The sequence below is a fragment of the Magnolia sinica genome, chromosome 3 (assembly GCF_029962835.1).
Source record: "Magnolia sinica isolate HGM2019 chromosome 3, MsV1, whole genome shotgun sequence".
Taxonomy (NCBI): domain Eukaryota; kingdom Viridiplantae; phylum Streptophyta; class Magnoliopsida; order Magnoliales; family Magnoliaceae; genus Magnolia; species Magnolia sinica.
The window spans coordinates 41,294,096-41,311,192 of record NC_080575.1 but is presented as its reverse complement, the minus strand read 5'-3'; the positions used below and the strand labels follow the sequence as shown (position 1 = coordinate 41,311,192).

At 40.6% G+C, this 17,097-nt stretch overlaps 1 protein-coding gene across 1 annotated transcript in view; it reads right to left on the bottom strand.

The window, feature by feature from the left end:
* LOC131239837 (ribosomal RNA-processing protein 8) overlaps nt 1-17,097 on the bottom strand; it is a 44,057-nt gene that overhangs the window by 7,192 nt on the left and 19,768 nt on the right. Inside the window, exons 4-5 of the mRNA XM_058237718.1 lie at nt 980-1,094; nt 742-836 (exon numbers count right to left, since the gene is read on the bottom strand). Coding sequence (XP_058093701.1) covers nt 742-836; nt 980-1,094 — 210 coding nt within the window. The remainder of the gene's footprint in view (nt 1-741; nt 837-979; nt 1,095-17,097) is intronic.

The following is a 17,097-nucleotide window of genomic DNA, read 5'->3' as shown; positions in this document are numbered from 1 at the left end:
AATGCCCAAAATGCCCCTCACATATTACAAATTGATGTATGCACCCTAGGACTCAAATATGATAAGTGAGGGGTACAATGGTATAGAAAAAAGAGAAGATGGACCATACAGGTTTACAGTCCACCATACAAGTGTAGGGTCCAGATTATACAATCATCCAAGGAGACCATAGGATTGTACAGCCCACATGTTCATTAATTTATCATAACTTCAACAATATGAAAAATAAATGTGCATGATTTATCTACTAGTAATTTATCTAGGCATCAAATTTTCCCTTGAACCATATGTTAAAAAAGAGTTACGCACACATGAATACACCCCTAAACTACATAAGAAAAAAGTTTCAAGAAATTAGACTACTTTATGAAGTGAAAATTTACAAAAAAAAAACAAAAAACAAAAAAAGTGATTCTGACAACAGAATTATGAAGTCCCATCTACAATGAAAATAGAAACTAAAGCATGCAAAATGGGAATGATTGGAAAGATCACTAAGCAAATACACTTTTGCATGGACAACGGACATAGAAGCGTCAACCATAAACTAAGCAGATGTGATGATCTCATAAAAGATGATATAGACACACCTTAGTGCATCATACAATTCTCTATTCAGCTGACTTGCCAGTGAATTGGAAAAACATGGAAATACATGAGAAGAGAGTGTCCAAATCTAACAAACATAGTGGTATCATCCGTGAATGATGCCGATTGAGTAGTTCAAGTAAGAGAACTTACACTCGACATGTCACAAGTAATTACTGATGGGTCATTTGAGATGAGATCAATCGAGAAGACTTTATTCTTCACATTTCTTGAAAGTCGTGCATCTCCTGAAACATGATTGAAGGGGATAACTTAACACAACTACCAGAAAAGTATGGATAAAGCACAGATCCATAGGAATTATTCTAAGTTCAAATATCAACAAGCATGAACAAAGTTATCGTGAAGCAGCCTGGTTTTAAGTTCTCACCACAGCCAAAATCTGCGACAGTGAAGGAAGGGTTGTGATCCTTTAGCCATTTGGTTATGATATTGACTGGCTGCTCTGGCCAACGTGACATTTGCTCTTGATATCCTGAATGATACTAAGACACATGAGAAAGATATAAGTTACAACAACGTTTATCAAAAGAGGAAAAAAAAAATGAAGATGCATTTTACAATATTCATGTTCTGACACATCCATTTGCCATGGGTAGAAAAAAAAAAAAAAACTCATGGCCTGTACCGAAACCAATTAAATCAATTATTCTATAATCCACCCATGCATAAACCTTTTCAGAGATGATGGTATTAAGATGGATGTGTGGGAAGACTTGAAGGATAAATCAAGAGTGGGATCATCTGATGAAGTTGAAGAGTCACACAAATAAGAGAAAATTGTGGTGCAGATTGAGATGGTATGGCCATTTGCTAAAAACTCAGAAGACCTAGTAAGAGGGAAACTTTGAAGGCAGATAAGGGGAAGACCTAAGAGGATTTGGATGGAGGTTGTGAGATGGGGCATGGAGGCATGTCCACTTACCAAGGATAGGGCCTTAGATGGGAACAATTGGCGAAAAACGCTTCCTAAGCAGACCACAGAGCTTTGGAGACGGTGATAGATAATGATTCCCCCAAGATGTTAAACAAGTTCAGCATTTCAATGTAAACGACTAAACGTGTTAGGACTTCCAAAGAGGTAAGAATGCTTGAGTTACAAGTTTTAACAAGCATGAAGTTTGAGCCTTTGCCCTTGTGGTGATGGCAGCCAGTGTATAACATTGGAGGATGACACCTAAGAAAACAAAAGCCAAGAAAGAAAAACAATCTACATTACATAAAAGAAATGAAAAAAAACAAGGACAAAGGAGCCAAAAGAAGAAAAATATGCTACTGATTTATTAGATATTTTTTGTTTCATTAAAAAGACAGATTTCTTACATAGAAGTAAATTATCTATACCACTGGTAAGATTTTAACCACAGGCGCATTTGTCACGGTTGTGATATTATGATGCACTCCAATGCCTCCAAAGGCAGAGGTGCCTGTTTACTTCAAATTAAATCAAAACACTGGAACATGTGGCTGCATTTAAAAGATTTTGATAATGGGTCTTTACAGTCTAGTAGAAATACAACAGTGGGAGGATCCAACAATTCCAAATTCAACCAACCATTATATGAAAAGTAAAATGACCAGAATCTATTTTGAACATAATCTTCAAAGCAGCGACTCCAAAAGGGTGAATATGCTGCAACTTGAATGGGGCATTATTAATTATTTGACTGACTCTCATATTGAATATTAGCTTCAGATAAAAAGCCAAAAGTTTCCCAAACATGTACAAAGAAATAATTAAAAGCTAACAAACAAGTTGAAGCAATTAGAGACACACGATAAAGTGCTAATGGTATTACAAAACGGTAATGGCACGCATTAGCGCGCTTACAATTTTTCAGCTTTGAAATTATTAGATTTTAACTACAAAATTTTGCCAGTTATTGCTGCCTTCACTTTTTCTAACACTTCCACTACCAACAAATTCATTTGGTCAAGACATCAGTGTAATGATGTGCCCATTCCTTTTATACTTCTGGCTCTCAGGAATCTCTTCGTAGGATAATGGCCAAAGTGTGACCCCTTAGCCCGTAAGTCTGTTATCTGACGAAGTGGTTGTTGCTCACCTAACACAATCTTACAAGGTCACATTTCACCCAACATGATTGTATGAGGTGCTCAAGTATGAGGTAGATCAACTGAAGATGATGAATCTTTGCCTGGAATGGACAGTGGCAATAGGAGGCAAAACCCACCCAGATCGAGTGCCGATAAGAGCTTTGTTGTTTGCCCTAGTGGTCGATGGCCAGGCAGGCAGGCAGCCTCGAAACAGAAGGAATATGATCCCATTCAACAGGAGGAAGTCATTCAAGGCGGGCATACAGCATGCTAGCCAGCTATATTTTGCTATATGCCCATACAAGACTAGACGAACAAAACCCAGCTGAAGCGTAGCGAGTGACCACCCCTATCACACATAATGCAAGCGAACGGTAGCTCTTCCTGTGAGGCAAAGCCCAAGCATCTGATCATTTATCTTTCAGACCCGAAGCTTCTCTACATACAGGTTGTATTGGCTGAAAGGCCCTTTAACAGCCCTTTTTCAGGAGAGAAAATAAAAAATTAGAAATTTTTTATGAAGATTTAAAAAAAAATGTGAGGATCTCAAATATGTTTTTTTTTTTAGACATGTATCTGATGGTGCAACAGGCCATTCTTTGGCAAAAATGCTATCTATCAGGTAATATCAGCTTGACCTTCTTAAAGTCAACCAAATAGGCCCTAACCAAACAACAATTACACAAATCAAGCATGAAGTGGTGGATTAGAGCTTGTTACATATAAACAGTGTTCAAAGTATAGGTATTGCTACAAGTTTCGTTGGCTGGGGATACAGAAACAATATCAATAATGCTGATAATCAGAAATCCGGGGAAACATGAAAAAAAGCAGTGGAATTTTCAGGAGATGCTAAAATGCACATATTCGCTCATTTAGACACATCGTTTTCCTTTCATTTTACTAAAAATTAAAAGAATTCACAAGTCACGAACTCACAAACCACAATAGATGACAAATAACATACCAAGTATTTAACCATACAAAACAATGGGCAACCATATGATAGGAACAAAGATCATAGAAAACAAAAGACAGCCACAGCACAGAAAACAAGCCAACCATCGTCATCACGCGGACACTACACAGTACGCACTAATGACACCACATATTTTACAATATTGCACAGCAACAGCCCCCCAAAATTGAAAAAAGAAGAAGAAGAAGAAGAAGGATCCACCCTATCTAGACATCACATGGGCCATGCCAATGGAAAACAATGCACAGCCACACAAACACTTCCACTAAAGCATGGTGACCCATGTGATGGTTGGATGGGTTGCATGCATGTCACACACAAACCACAGCTGGCCCGTAAAACAAAAGATTTGAAATAATAATAATAATAATAATTGCATAGAAACCCTATCTTCCAAATATTGCATAGCAACTGGCATCATAAAATAGAAAAAATAAAATAAAATAAAATTTAATCCCAAAAGAAACCATAAATCTTCATCAAAAGTGGGAAAAAAAAAAAACTCGATAACAGATATTAAGGGGCAAGAACATACTTCTATGAAGCTCAAGAAGAGATTCATCAATCAATCAAAAAACTAAATATCTGAGCTTCGTAGCCGTATAGAAGTGGAAGAGGGAAATCTGACTTTTTCCTTTGTTTGGGCTCCAATGGTCTTGAAAATACAGCAGCCTGCTTGCAGGGTCGATTGATCGACCAAGTCTCCTCTTCAATGGATTAGTGAATGGAGAGAATAAAAAATTTGGATTTAGGAGCAGGAAGGGTGCATGCATCTGAGCATTAGGTTTCGAAAGAGATCTTTTGAGAGCATTAGTTTTAAGTCATTTCTTACAGTGTGGGTTCCACACCATTTACAGAGAATCACAAGTCCTCGCCCCCCGTACACATGGAGGCACATTTATAGATGGTCAAGATGGTCCGATATGGGTATAAGTTCAAATATGCTGCATGTACAATACGACCCACTATTTGGATGGTCTAGATAGCTATGCATCATTGCCACATGTGAGAAGAATGGATCGCCACCATTTTACATCAATAGTTAAACTAAAATCACTTAAAACCTTTTTTAATGTAGCTTGTAGTGTATGCTACCCTTGTAGTGTACACTACAGGGTAAATGCGTTATTTTCGTTATAGCTATGCTATGCTACATACGCTATTTAAAATATTAATCGGCCTTGTAATGGTCCCAATACAAGGTGTATAAGCCCGTATTGGCCAATATGGTCTTTTTCTTTCAAAAGATTCAGCCTCATTATGGTGTTTGTTTTCTTTTTTTATCGGCCAATACGGTCAATATGTAACTGTTATTTAATACCTTGGTCAAAATAAGAGTTGTTCTCCCCCCACAGAAATATCGGAAGATGGTTCCGACAACAGTATTGTGGGGTTTCCAAAGGAAAGGAATTGCAGAATTTTTATGGAAAAGATGAATCAGTCAAAACTCAAAACCTTGATTGGAAAGATCCTCTTGTATGTTGTTTGTTGGGCTATGCCCCGTCCCAAGCTTAAAGTGATCTCATTCGCTGATCTTTCGAGGGATGACTTTGTTTATCGTGGTGCAAAATAGCTTCTGATTCTACCTTGATTGTATTCTCTTCTATTCTTTGATCCATAAGGGCTTTTTCTCTTTTTAACTAACAATGTAGCAAGGCATTTGCAAGAAAAGATCCCATGGTGTATGTTGTTCGTAGATGAACAAGTTTTGATTGTTGACCAAGAAGTTTCCTAAAATGCCCACTTTTGATTTCTTGAGTCGATAATTCATGAGAGTGGAGAGATTTAGAAGGATGTTGCCCATGGAAGTCAAGCAAGGAGGAAGAAATGGGGATGTGCCTCTAGAGTTTCATGTGATCGCCATGTACCAATCTAACTAAAAGAGAAATCTTATAAGATAGCTATAAGACCAGCCATGCTTTTATGGGACAAAATGTTGGACAGTTAAGGAAAAACTTGTTCATAGGATGAGTGTACCTAGAGATTTAAATTTATTTATTTTTATGAAAGGTGAGAAAAACAGACACTACCACCCCACACGCATGGGTTGTCAAACGCTTGACCTCATATATGAGACACACAGTGTCTACCACTGAGCGAAGAGAAGAGATGACAGTATCAGCCAATATTATCAATATCGAATATGGTTGATACAGTATATATGGGATTTATTAAATTCCCCTGTACCTCACAAAATATCGCAATGTGCGTCACAGGTATATCGTAATATATGATAAATTGCAATATTTTTCCAAAAACCCTGCATAAAATCCCCTCATATCGTTGATACATTGCATTGCAATTTGATATGTTTCAGCAATACATTACAAATACATTTCCCTACCGAAAATTTTCAAAAATTCGTAAAAAAAAACTCTAAAAAATCCACTTTCTACAAAAATTGTTTGGAGGAATCTATTTTCACACTTGTATTGTATTATGAATTATATGAACTCGTTTTTGATATAATTAAATCGCTTGTGTCAGAGAGCACATAGTTTAGGACACCACACAAAAGAAACTTGTTGTCAATGCCTTTTTTATAATCTTTTGAGTTCTAAGTGCGTAATCATCTCTTTCAAAAATAAAAAATAAAAAATTGAAGGGTAACAAAGAATTTTATTCAAAAGGCACCGAGCTAGCACCACAAACTACAAAGAAAGCATAAAAGCAACATTACAATCCTTTAAAATAGATAATAAAATTTACGAGGACAGGGTGTCCATGCTCTTTTTTAAGGCAAGACTAATCCCTGTGGATGCACACAATCACCTGCAAACCACATGCATCGGGTAAAGCACGGGGAGGGGAATCGAACATCTGTGGGGAGAAAACCCACGACACTAATCATTCGCCCAAATAGCTAGAATAGACATCCTCCACACGGCAGTCCTTTCTTTTCTAATTCTCACACCATGCTAACTCAGTAGAAGCGCCTCAACTGACTCAGGCATTACCCAAGACAAACCAAAAGAAAAGATGAAACGATGCCACACTATCGTAATAGCCTTGCAATAAATAAAAACGTGGTTGACCGATTCCACATCCTTCATACACATCACACATATGTTTGGAAGGATCATGGATTTTCTTTTAAGGTTATGAATCATAAGAATTCTCTTTCTTCCAACTAACCATCCAAAAGCCATGACTTTCGGTGGGGCCACCCCATAAGACCACACATGGGATGTGGCACCGCTCTATTCATTGGGAGACAACCCGCGCAAGTAACCATAGAAAGATCGAACAGAGAATTAACCTGATCTATCATTGAGCCAAATCATCTTGTCCCACTCGCTACTATCCAGAGCATATCTTTAAGTTCTATTGAAAAATTCCATCATTCCTAATGTTTTCCTATAACAATGATACATTCCCCGATACATGCGATGCAGACATGCTTCTGTATCCCAGGGGTGCAATATGTGCATCGATGCCGATATTTAAATATCACTGATTGCGGCTGAAATGGGGAATTGAGGATGTTAAGATGGATGGGTGCAAAGATGGGAAAGGCTAGAATTAAAAAGAATGCATTCGAGGGAAATGAGTAGCACTAAAATGTAATAAGATGAGGAAAACTACATTAGATGGCTGGTCATGGGCAACGGAGACTAAGAACTATGCCAGTTAAGAGTGAGATGATGAAAGTTGAAGACTCTAAAAGGGCAAGGGAAGGCCTAAAAGGATGTTGGTGGAGGTATTAAGAAAAGACTTGATGACTTGTGGTCTAACTATATGGCCCTTGATAGAGTGCAAGGGCAGAAAAGGATTCTCATAGCCAACCCCAATTAGTTGGGATAAGGCATTGGTGATGATAACAATGATGATTAAGGTCTGGTTCTCATCAGCACTTTAGGCCCTTTATATCCTTATCCTTCTGTTTTCTTCTTTAATAAAATTCTTGTCACCATTTAAAAGAACAAGAAATCTCAGAAGATCCGAAGCATATAAGTGTAGACACCCCATTTTGGCATCTGGCCAAGCAAAACCAGAATATCACTTATAGTGTGCCAGATTGGCACATTTGAGCACAATCTTGTTTTAAAGACACATTTGAACATAATTGGACTCCTAAGTTGATGCGGACACAAGTGCATTCAAGGTGTACCAACGAAGAAAGCGCCAACCACAAGTGCCGTCCTTGTGGATAGGCGACTATTGAGGAGCTGAAGACCTTTCACATGTGATTGGACATATAGAAGACCCCATTTAGGGAAGACACATGTGAAGGAAGATTGGAGAAAGAAGACCGAGCGCCCAAACTTTCCCATACTTATGTTATTTGCGTGTTTTTGACTTAGTTAGGGGTCTTTTAGTAATTTTATGTCTTTATTTGCTTATTCTAGGGGTATTTTAGTAATTTTATGTCTTTATTTGCTTATTTAAGTGGGCTAAAGCCCTAAACACGAATTTCAACTATTGATTAATGAAAAGCAAACCCTTTGGTTGCCTCCTTCCTCTCTTCTCTCTAATGGTGCTTCTTCTCTCCCCTTGATCTTCTTCTTTTAATTTCTTCTTGTGCCCCTCCAACTTCCTCAAGGTAATAACTTTCTTCCTTCTATTTTTCAGTTTTGGTTAATTCTTCTTCGATCAAAATCTTGAGAACCGATCTAAACCCTAAATCCCCAAATTCTCAAATTCCTAATCCGAGAAACTTCTTGGTTCTTCGGACTAGTGATCTTCATTGATCGATTGGGTGTGACCATGCAAGATCGGGAGGTCTCATCCCTCGCCGGATCCAACCTAAGTAGTAATTGAATTCCATACTCCATGGTTGTAGTGATGGCCCGCTCCATTGCATGTTTCCTTTATGATTTTCTCAGTTATGATGATTACTGTTAGAATTTTATATCATTTATTCCTTTTATTTCCGCTGTTTAATTATCTCCATGAGCATGCATCATAATTAGGGATGTCCTGCGTCATAAGTTCTGACATTTTTTCCTTCTTACCTGCTCATAGAACCCTCTATGCATCAATGCAAGCACGCATCCATGCATACACAATCACACCACACGTCACGCACTCACAACACTTCATTTTTCCCATAGACCCCTCCATGCATCAATGCAAGCACGCATCCATGCATACACAATCACACCACACGTCACGCACTCACAACACTTCATTTTTCACATAGGGGTCATTGTCTCAAACTTCTGTTGTAGTTTTGCATCTAGTAAAGGTTCCTTGGTGTCACTTCTTCACTCGGAAGACACTATCAATGATGCATGGAGTCATTTCTACACCCAGAAGTCATTGTTGATTCAAGGGTCATGTTTCCACACATGCGTCAATTTCAATGATGTATGGTGTAATTTGCATTAAGAGAGCACAAAATGTCATTTCTGCACTCATATGGCAGGGTTAATGACTCGCGGTGTAATGTTTCCACACATGAGTCACTATCAATGACATATGGTGTAATTTGCTCATGGTATCATTTCTTCAGTAATAAGGCATTGTCTATGAGTCACAGTGTCAGTTTTGCACAAGCAAGTCATTATCAATGACGCTTGGTGTAGTTTGCAGAGGCCACGGTGTCATTTTTGAATGAACAAGCCATTGCTAATGACTCACAGTGGCAGGTTTGCACGCACAAGTCGCACGATGTGATCTTGCCAGATTCTGTTCAACACATGCACGAGACACTGTCAATGATGCACTGTTAAATGTGAGCTCATACAACACTAGCCTTAATGCATGGCGTCTTTACATGGGGAATTTGTTAAGAATGCATATCACACATGCAACGTCGTCATGTGCGACCGCATATGCGCACACTCATATGCAAATCACATATGAATGGTGGCATATGCGATCGCATATGTGCACACTCAAATGCAAATCGCATATGAGATGGTGGCATATGCGATCATGGCACATATGCGATCGCATATGCCACATGTGCGACAATATGCGATTGCATACAACTTACGTGATCGCATATTGGCCAACAGTCAGAAATCTGACCGTTGGCAGTTTTTTTTTTTTTTTGCAAGAAAAACACTTTTTGCCTATAAAAAGGCTTCCAAAGCTCCTCCATTTGCAATATTCTCACCCCAAACTCTCTTACTCTCTTCATCTCTTATATTTCTTCTCTTCATCTCTTATATTTCTTAATTCCAAGTCTCTCTTATATTTCTTCTCTTCATCTCTTATATTTCTTAATTCCAAGTACTCTCCTCCATTTGCAATATTCTCACCCCAAACTCTCTCTCTCTCTCTCTCTCTCTCTCTCTCTCTCTCTCTGCATACATAATACATTCTACATTTTTCCCTCTTTCTTACATTTTGTTTCAAGCGTAGGCTCTAAGCTACAAGCCTACCTACAAGCAGTGTTCGAAATATCGGTATCGCGCTATGTATCGCACCCTTGAGATACGGATATGTATCAGTTATCGCATGGGATATATTGTTTGTATCGCATAATTTATCGCAAAATGGTTGAATTTTTCAATGAAACTTCAAGGATTGTTAAAAAGACCTTAATACACACTTTTAAATCATAACATCTCAAAAGAAAAGAAAAGAAAAAAAGAAGAAGAAGAAAAAAGTGCACATAATAAATTTCCTTTGTATAGGGTACTAAGCTATGCGATGTTTAACTAAACTAATGCAACTAAAATTGGATCTGCTTTGTATGGGGATTTAATCACTACTATTTCTTGTAGTGTGGCTTACGTAAGATTTGGATCTCCTTTATTTTTGGGATCATATTCTAAAATGATCTTTCAAAACTGTTGGACGGTGTGGAATTAAGACACAGACATCACCCCAAGCCCCACAGTCAAGTCCCATCCTCACCTAATTCCTACGGCGCAAATTTCCAGCGAAAGCCTTTTCCAGGAAGTTCCTGTGGAAACCTAGGTGGCACCCACCGTGATGTTTGTGAGAAATCCACCTCGCCCATCCGTTTTGTGAGCTCATTTTAGGACACGGTACCAAAAATGAGCCAGATCAAATACTTGAGTGGGCCGAAAATGTGAGGATTGAACGTACACATTTGAAATATTTGTGGGGCCGCAGAAGTTTTGAATCAGGGTAATATTTGTCTTCTTAGTTCATCCCTATAGAAATGACGTTTTGAATGGTATGGATGGCATTTAAACATCACTGTTGACCCGGGGAGGTTTTAACGATAGGAATTTACCTACCCACCTTTTCCTTTAGTGCGGCCGACTTGAGTCTTGGAACCCACTCACTTTTGGTCTCAAGTCCTCGAATGAGCTCATAAAGCGGATGGACGGGGTAGATTTCTCACAAACATCACGGTGGGCCCGCCTAGGTTTCCAGTGTTGGAACTTCCTGCCTAAGGCTTTCGCAGGAAATCCGCTAAAGCAGATTGGCTGGCGTACGTGTGTTGATGTCACCAAGTTTAGTGGGTCCCATCATGAGGTATTTGTTATATCCAAACCAGTCATCCATTTGGCCAGCCTGTAGTAAGGTTTGAGCCGAAAAATAAGGAAGATCCAATTATCAAGTGAACCACACTGCAAAACGTAGTAGGGGATTGAACGTCTACCATTGAAACCATTTTGGGGTCATAGATGTTTTGGATCAATATGATATTTGTTTTTCCTCTTCATCCAGGTATCTGTGACCTTTATGAACAGATTGGATGTAAAATAAATGCTATAGTGGGCCTTGCAAACGTTTTAATGGTAAGAATCATTGTCCCACTGCTATTTGTGGTGTGGTCCATCTGAGATTTGGATGACTAATTTTTGGGTTAATGATCTAAAATGATCTCACCAAATAGATGAACGGGGTGGATATAATAAATACATCATTGTGTGGCCCACGTAACTTTGATCTCCTTTGAACCATTGTACCACTCGGAGCTCGAGGGGGGGTCTGTGTGGTACACCAGCCAATCTTGTCACGTGCTCTATGTGGTCCACCTTGTTATATATATTTTATCCGGGTCATCCATCTATTTTTTTAATATCATTTAAGAATATTATTCCAAAAATTAAGCAGATCCAAATCTTGGGTGGACCACACCAGAAAAATTAAGCAGATCCATATCATTTAATGGTAATTGTTGATGCAAAAATCTAGTCCACCCTCACCGATCTGCTGACCTTCCGAGCACCTGCACAATAGAAGGAAGGCAATGGAGACCCTGGCTAGAGCAGGGAACCCTCCAATGCCAAAGTCAGGCTAGGAATCTGGGTCTAGTAGTGTAAAGGGGTTCTAGGTGAGAGATTTTCCATACCTGTTCCTGTAGGTGGGTCCCTCATTTATAATGTTCGTAGGACAGGGTGGCCCATCATCTAAGGCACGATCTCAGCCATCAGGCGAGATGTGCGCGAACGGTGATGTTGTTGGTTGCCCTAGAATCGTGCGTCGGGCGGTTATATTCGTCGTGCGTTACTGGGAGGGGATCTTGAACCTTAGCTGATCTGGTCGAGCAAAGACGCTCCGAGCCGAGTTCATTTGAACCGAGCTCTGTTGAACAATCGAAGACAACTCGGACTGAGCTTAACAGAGCTTGACTTTGTTGTTTAATTGAAGATGACCCAAGCTGATTTAATCGCGACTAACTTAGCTCGAACTAAGGACCTGATCCCTCGTTGGCTCTAGCTGTTCTCGATGGTTCTTCAATCATATTAGGTTATCTAGTCCTTGGCAAGCATGAGCGACCAGAAACTTGGGACCTCATCCTGTTGAGGGCTATGTTAATGAGAGCAGGCGCTAGCTTCATGTCGATTCTCTTAGGTAAAGTGTCTCAGGAACAAACGTTCATTGGGCCGAGCTGACGTCGAAGGTGGTCAGGCCGAACCGTTCTTGAACATGGTCGAGCCGAGCTATCCTTGAAGTTGGTTGGATTATATTTTCCCATAACAGAAGCCCCCTACTCCACGAGTTTGCAGTGCGAGCTCGGGGAGTAAGTTTATGCAGTAAAGACGAATGGATGGTTCGTTACACTTCCTCTGACAATTAGCAATGACAGTAGAATCGAGGAGAATCTGTAATTATGGCCTAGCAAAATCGAGGCGTTGTACTCTGCGGCAGCAGATTTTCATTTGTAAGCCTGTGGTGGAGGGACGCGTGGCACAGGTCGAGAACACGTAACGGTAGGACGAATAGAGAGTTGCCGCATGTAAAGTAGTGTATGAGGAGATGGCTCTTCGCTCGTCTCATTTAATGCTGCTCATTAAAGCTTGTGCGCGGCTTACAAGGTATCCCGTATCGGTATCGGTTGGCGTAACAGTGCCCTCCGATACCGATACGGATACGGGGTGTAACGGTGATACGGGGGCGTAACGGCCCGTAACGGTGCATTTTATTTTTATTTTTTGCCAAAAAAATATGAAAAAATATGAATTAAATCCGGAATATTCTAAGCATTTCAAATGTGCATTCATTTATAAATTGGAACATGTTTATGGCGGTGTAACGGTCCATTCTTTGGTGAGAAGTTGTATCGGACTGTCTGATTAATTTTTGAACCAGGTAACCTGAATTTGACTACAAAATTCATATATTTAATTTTCTAAATATCTAATTTATATACTTAACAACTTGATATCATTTCTCCTAACAGTTCTTTAAAAAAAGGAAATTAAATTCAGATAAATGGCGTTGCCAATTTGGGGCTGACTTGGAGGACCAAGCTATGCTCCAAATTACCCTCAAATTCATGCAATTTATTGCCATTATCCCACTTATGAATTGGTGGACATTTATTGGATAATGAATAATGAAAAAAATCAAAAGGCCTTATTTTAAAAAATAAAAGTCCACAAATTAACAATTAAAACTATTCAAACAATTTGATTTTGGCATTGTGAGTTACCAATTGCAGTCCATAATTTAATTGGTAAATTTTAAGTTAATATATGTCTAGTGTACAATTTTTTAAGGGCCCGAATTAGGCGGGACTCAGATTGTGAAGTGTAGCACAAGTGTCAAAGTTTTTTGGGCCCACCCGTGATGAATGTGTTATATCCACATCGTCCATCCATTTTGCCAAATAATTTTAGGGCATGAGCCCAAAAATGAGGCACATCCAAAGCTCAGGTGGAGTGCACCATAAGAAACAACAATAATTAAAAGTCCACCATTAAAAATTTATTGGGGGCTACAAAAGTTTTAAATCAAGCTGACATGTGTATTTTCCCTTCATCCATGTCAATGTGACCCAATTAATAGATTAGATGAAAAATAAACATTACAGTGGACCCAAAGAAATTTTTAATGGTGAGCATTCTATAACCACTGTTTCCTATAGTGTGGTCCACCTGAGATTTGGATCTTACTAATTTTTTGGATCATGACCTAAAATGATATGGCAAAATGGATGGACGGCATGGATAAAATATATACATTATGGTGGGGCCACGCGGCACGTGTACAAAACGTGTTACCCGCCTAGTGTACCTGTGTATTGACGTCAGTAAGTCCTTTGGGTCTGATCATGATGTATGTGTTATATCTAAACCGTCCATTCATTTAACGAGATCATCTTAAGGCTTGACACAAAAAATAATACAGATCTAATTATTAAGTGGACCACACTGCAAAAAGCAGTGGGCGATTGAACGTCTACCATTGAAACCCTTTTTGGGATCACAGAACTTTTGGACCAATATGAAATTTGTTTTTCCTCTTCATTCGGGTCTTTTTGACCTTATGAACAGATTGGATGGAAAATAAATCTTATGGTGGGCCTACGAATTGTTTAACGGTGAAAATCATCTCCGCTGCTATTTTTGGTGTGGTCCAGACGATCTTTGGATACGATTCATTTTTTGGCTAATGCTCTAAAATGATATTTAAAAATAGATGAACGGTGTAGATATAAAAAATACATCACTGTGGAGCCCATGTAACTTTGATCTCCTTTGAACCGTTCGTACAACTTGGAGCTCGAGGAGTGTTAGCGCTCGTCTTAGCGTGACACGTACCTATAGCAGCTAAGCTAGCGTGTGGTACACTCGCAAAAAAAAAAAAAAAAAAAAAAAAAAACGGGAGAGGGAAGATCTCCTGGTCGAAATTGTCTGACCTTGACTCGAGTCCAGTGTGAAAATGCCCCTGCATCCAACAGGGGACCTCACTCGAGTCCAGTGTGAAAATGCCCCTGCATTATTGGTCCTAGGGCTCCCGTGCTGGGCTCTGCAGTATTCTAAAACGTCCAGCGGAGGACAAGATCTCCTGGTCGAAATTGTCTGACCTTGACTCTGGAGTTGTAGAATCAAGCGACTTGTTATTGCCGAGCTACAATCCTAAACTTGGCCAACTCCCTTGTCTCTTCGATGATATCGAGACTCATGGCCATCTGCTCGGTATTCTGATCTTATACGTAGTACACGTGTTGTGGGGAGCCCTGCTTCGACTGGGACAATTGCTTCGGCTCCGTAGGAGAGAGAACGGAGTTGCTCCGGTCGAGGATCGAGTCATAGTCTTGTAGGCCCAAAGTATGAACGGGAGCTCTTCGGCCCAGGCACCCTTTGCTTTCTCGAGCTTGATTTTGATATGATTTTTTATTATTTTATTGATTGCTTCGACTTGCCCATTCGACTAGGGATGCAGAGGTGACGAATAAGCATTTCGGATGCCGAGCCTTTGACACATGCCGTGGAACTTGTTGTTATCGAACTATCTCTCATTGTCGGAGACGATGGTGTGTGGGATGCCAAACCAGCAAACAATGTTTTTCCACACGAAGTCGGTGACTTTTTGCTCTGTGATCCTGGCCACGGGCTCAGCTTCTACCCACTTTGTGAAGTAATCGACCGCGACAATTGCGTATCGAGTTTGCCCTTTGGCAACGGCCCGATGATGTCGATGTCCCACTGAGCAAACGGCTAAGGCCCACTCATGGGGGTCAGCTCTTCGACGGGCTGTCTAGGGACAGCCACAAATCTCTAACACTTATCGCATCTCCAAGCAAAGCGTTTGGCGTCTTCCTGAAGGGTCAGCCAGAAATAGCCTTGCCGGATGACCTTATAATCTAAAGCTCGGCCACCAGAATGGTTGCCACAGATCCCTTCATGAATCTCCCGCAAGGCGTAGTCTGACTCTTCTAGTCAGAGACACCTGAGGTAAGGCAAGGAGAACCCCTTCTTATATAGGGTGCCTTCGATGATTACGTACCGAGCTGATCTAAGTTTTAGTCGTTGTGCTTCCGACTTCTTCTCAAGGAGTTTTCCTTCCTTAATGTATTCCATGATTGGGTCTATCCAGCTTGGGGCTGTGTGCACGGGCAGGGCGGTTTCTCGGTCGGTTCGACCAATGCTCTGCTCAGGGAGAAATTCTATCGAAACAGTCTTCGGGATGTCTCCTTCAGTTACAAACGCTAGTCATGCTAGGGCATCTGCCCATGAATTGTCCGCCCTTGGGATTAGGTTGACGTTGCATCTCTGGAATTTACTGATCAACTCTCGAGCTTCATTCAGATATGTGAGATCATTCGAGCCTCTTTCGCTTGATATTCTGTCGAAATCTAGTTGACAACAAGTTGAGAATCACACCAGACCTCGAGAATTTGGGCCCCCATGGTAACCACTAGTCTGACCATTGCCAGCAACACTTCATATTCAGCCACATTGTTTGAGGTGCGAAAGCCGAACCTTAGAACATACTAGATGGTTGTCAGGTCGGGAGCTAGGAGGACGATTCTGGCCCCGTCGCGCTTAGAATTGGATGATCCGTCCACATACAATGTCCAAGTGTTCGGATCTACTAACGTCGTTTGAGCATTCTCAGTTGGCTGGGTGAGTGTCAGATCATCCGCAAATTGGCTAGCTTCGCTGACTGTACTGTCTTAATCAGGTCTTTCAATCTGGTCGAGAGGTTCTTCCGAGCTGGCCAGGTCGGCTTCATTCTCTCGGGCAATAAGTTCTATGATGAAATCAGCTACCGCTTGGCCCTTGATAGCATTCATGGGCTGATACTTGATGTCGAACTCACTGAGCTCGATTGCCCATTTAGTTAGTCTCCCTGACACCTAGGCCTCTAAAGCACTTGGCGCAGGGGCTGGTCAGTAAGGATTACTATGGTGTGGGCTTGGAAGTAAGGGCAGAGTCGTCGGGACGAGATTATTAGGGCCGGGGCAAGTTTCTCCAGATCCGGATATCCGGTCTCGGCTAGGACTAGGACTTTGCTGTCATAGTACATTGGGCACTGCTTTCCTTCAAATTCTCGGATGAGGGCCGAGCTTATTGCTGAAGCGGATACTGCCAAGTAGAGCAACAAGGGTTCTCCTGCTTCTGGTTTTGACAATAATGGGGGCGACCTCGAGTATTGTTTTAACTGTTGGAATGCTCGTTCACAATCAAGGGTCCATTCTGTCTTCTTATTAACCTTTAACTGCTGAAAGAAGGGGAGGCACTTGTCAGTTGCTCTAGAGACAAAGCGGTTGAGGGCAGCGATTCTCCTGGTGAGACATTGGATCTCTTTCACCGTCCGAGGAGACTCCATGTCCAACAGGGCTTTAA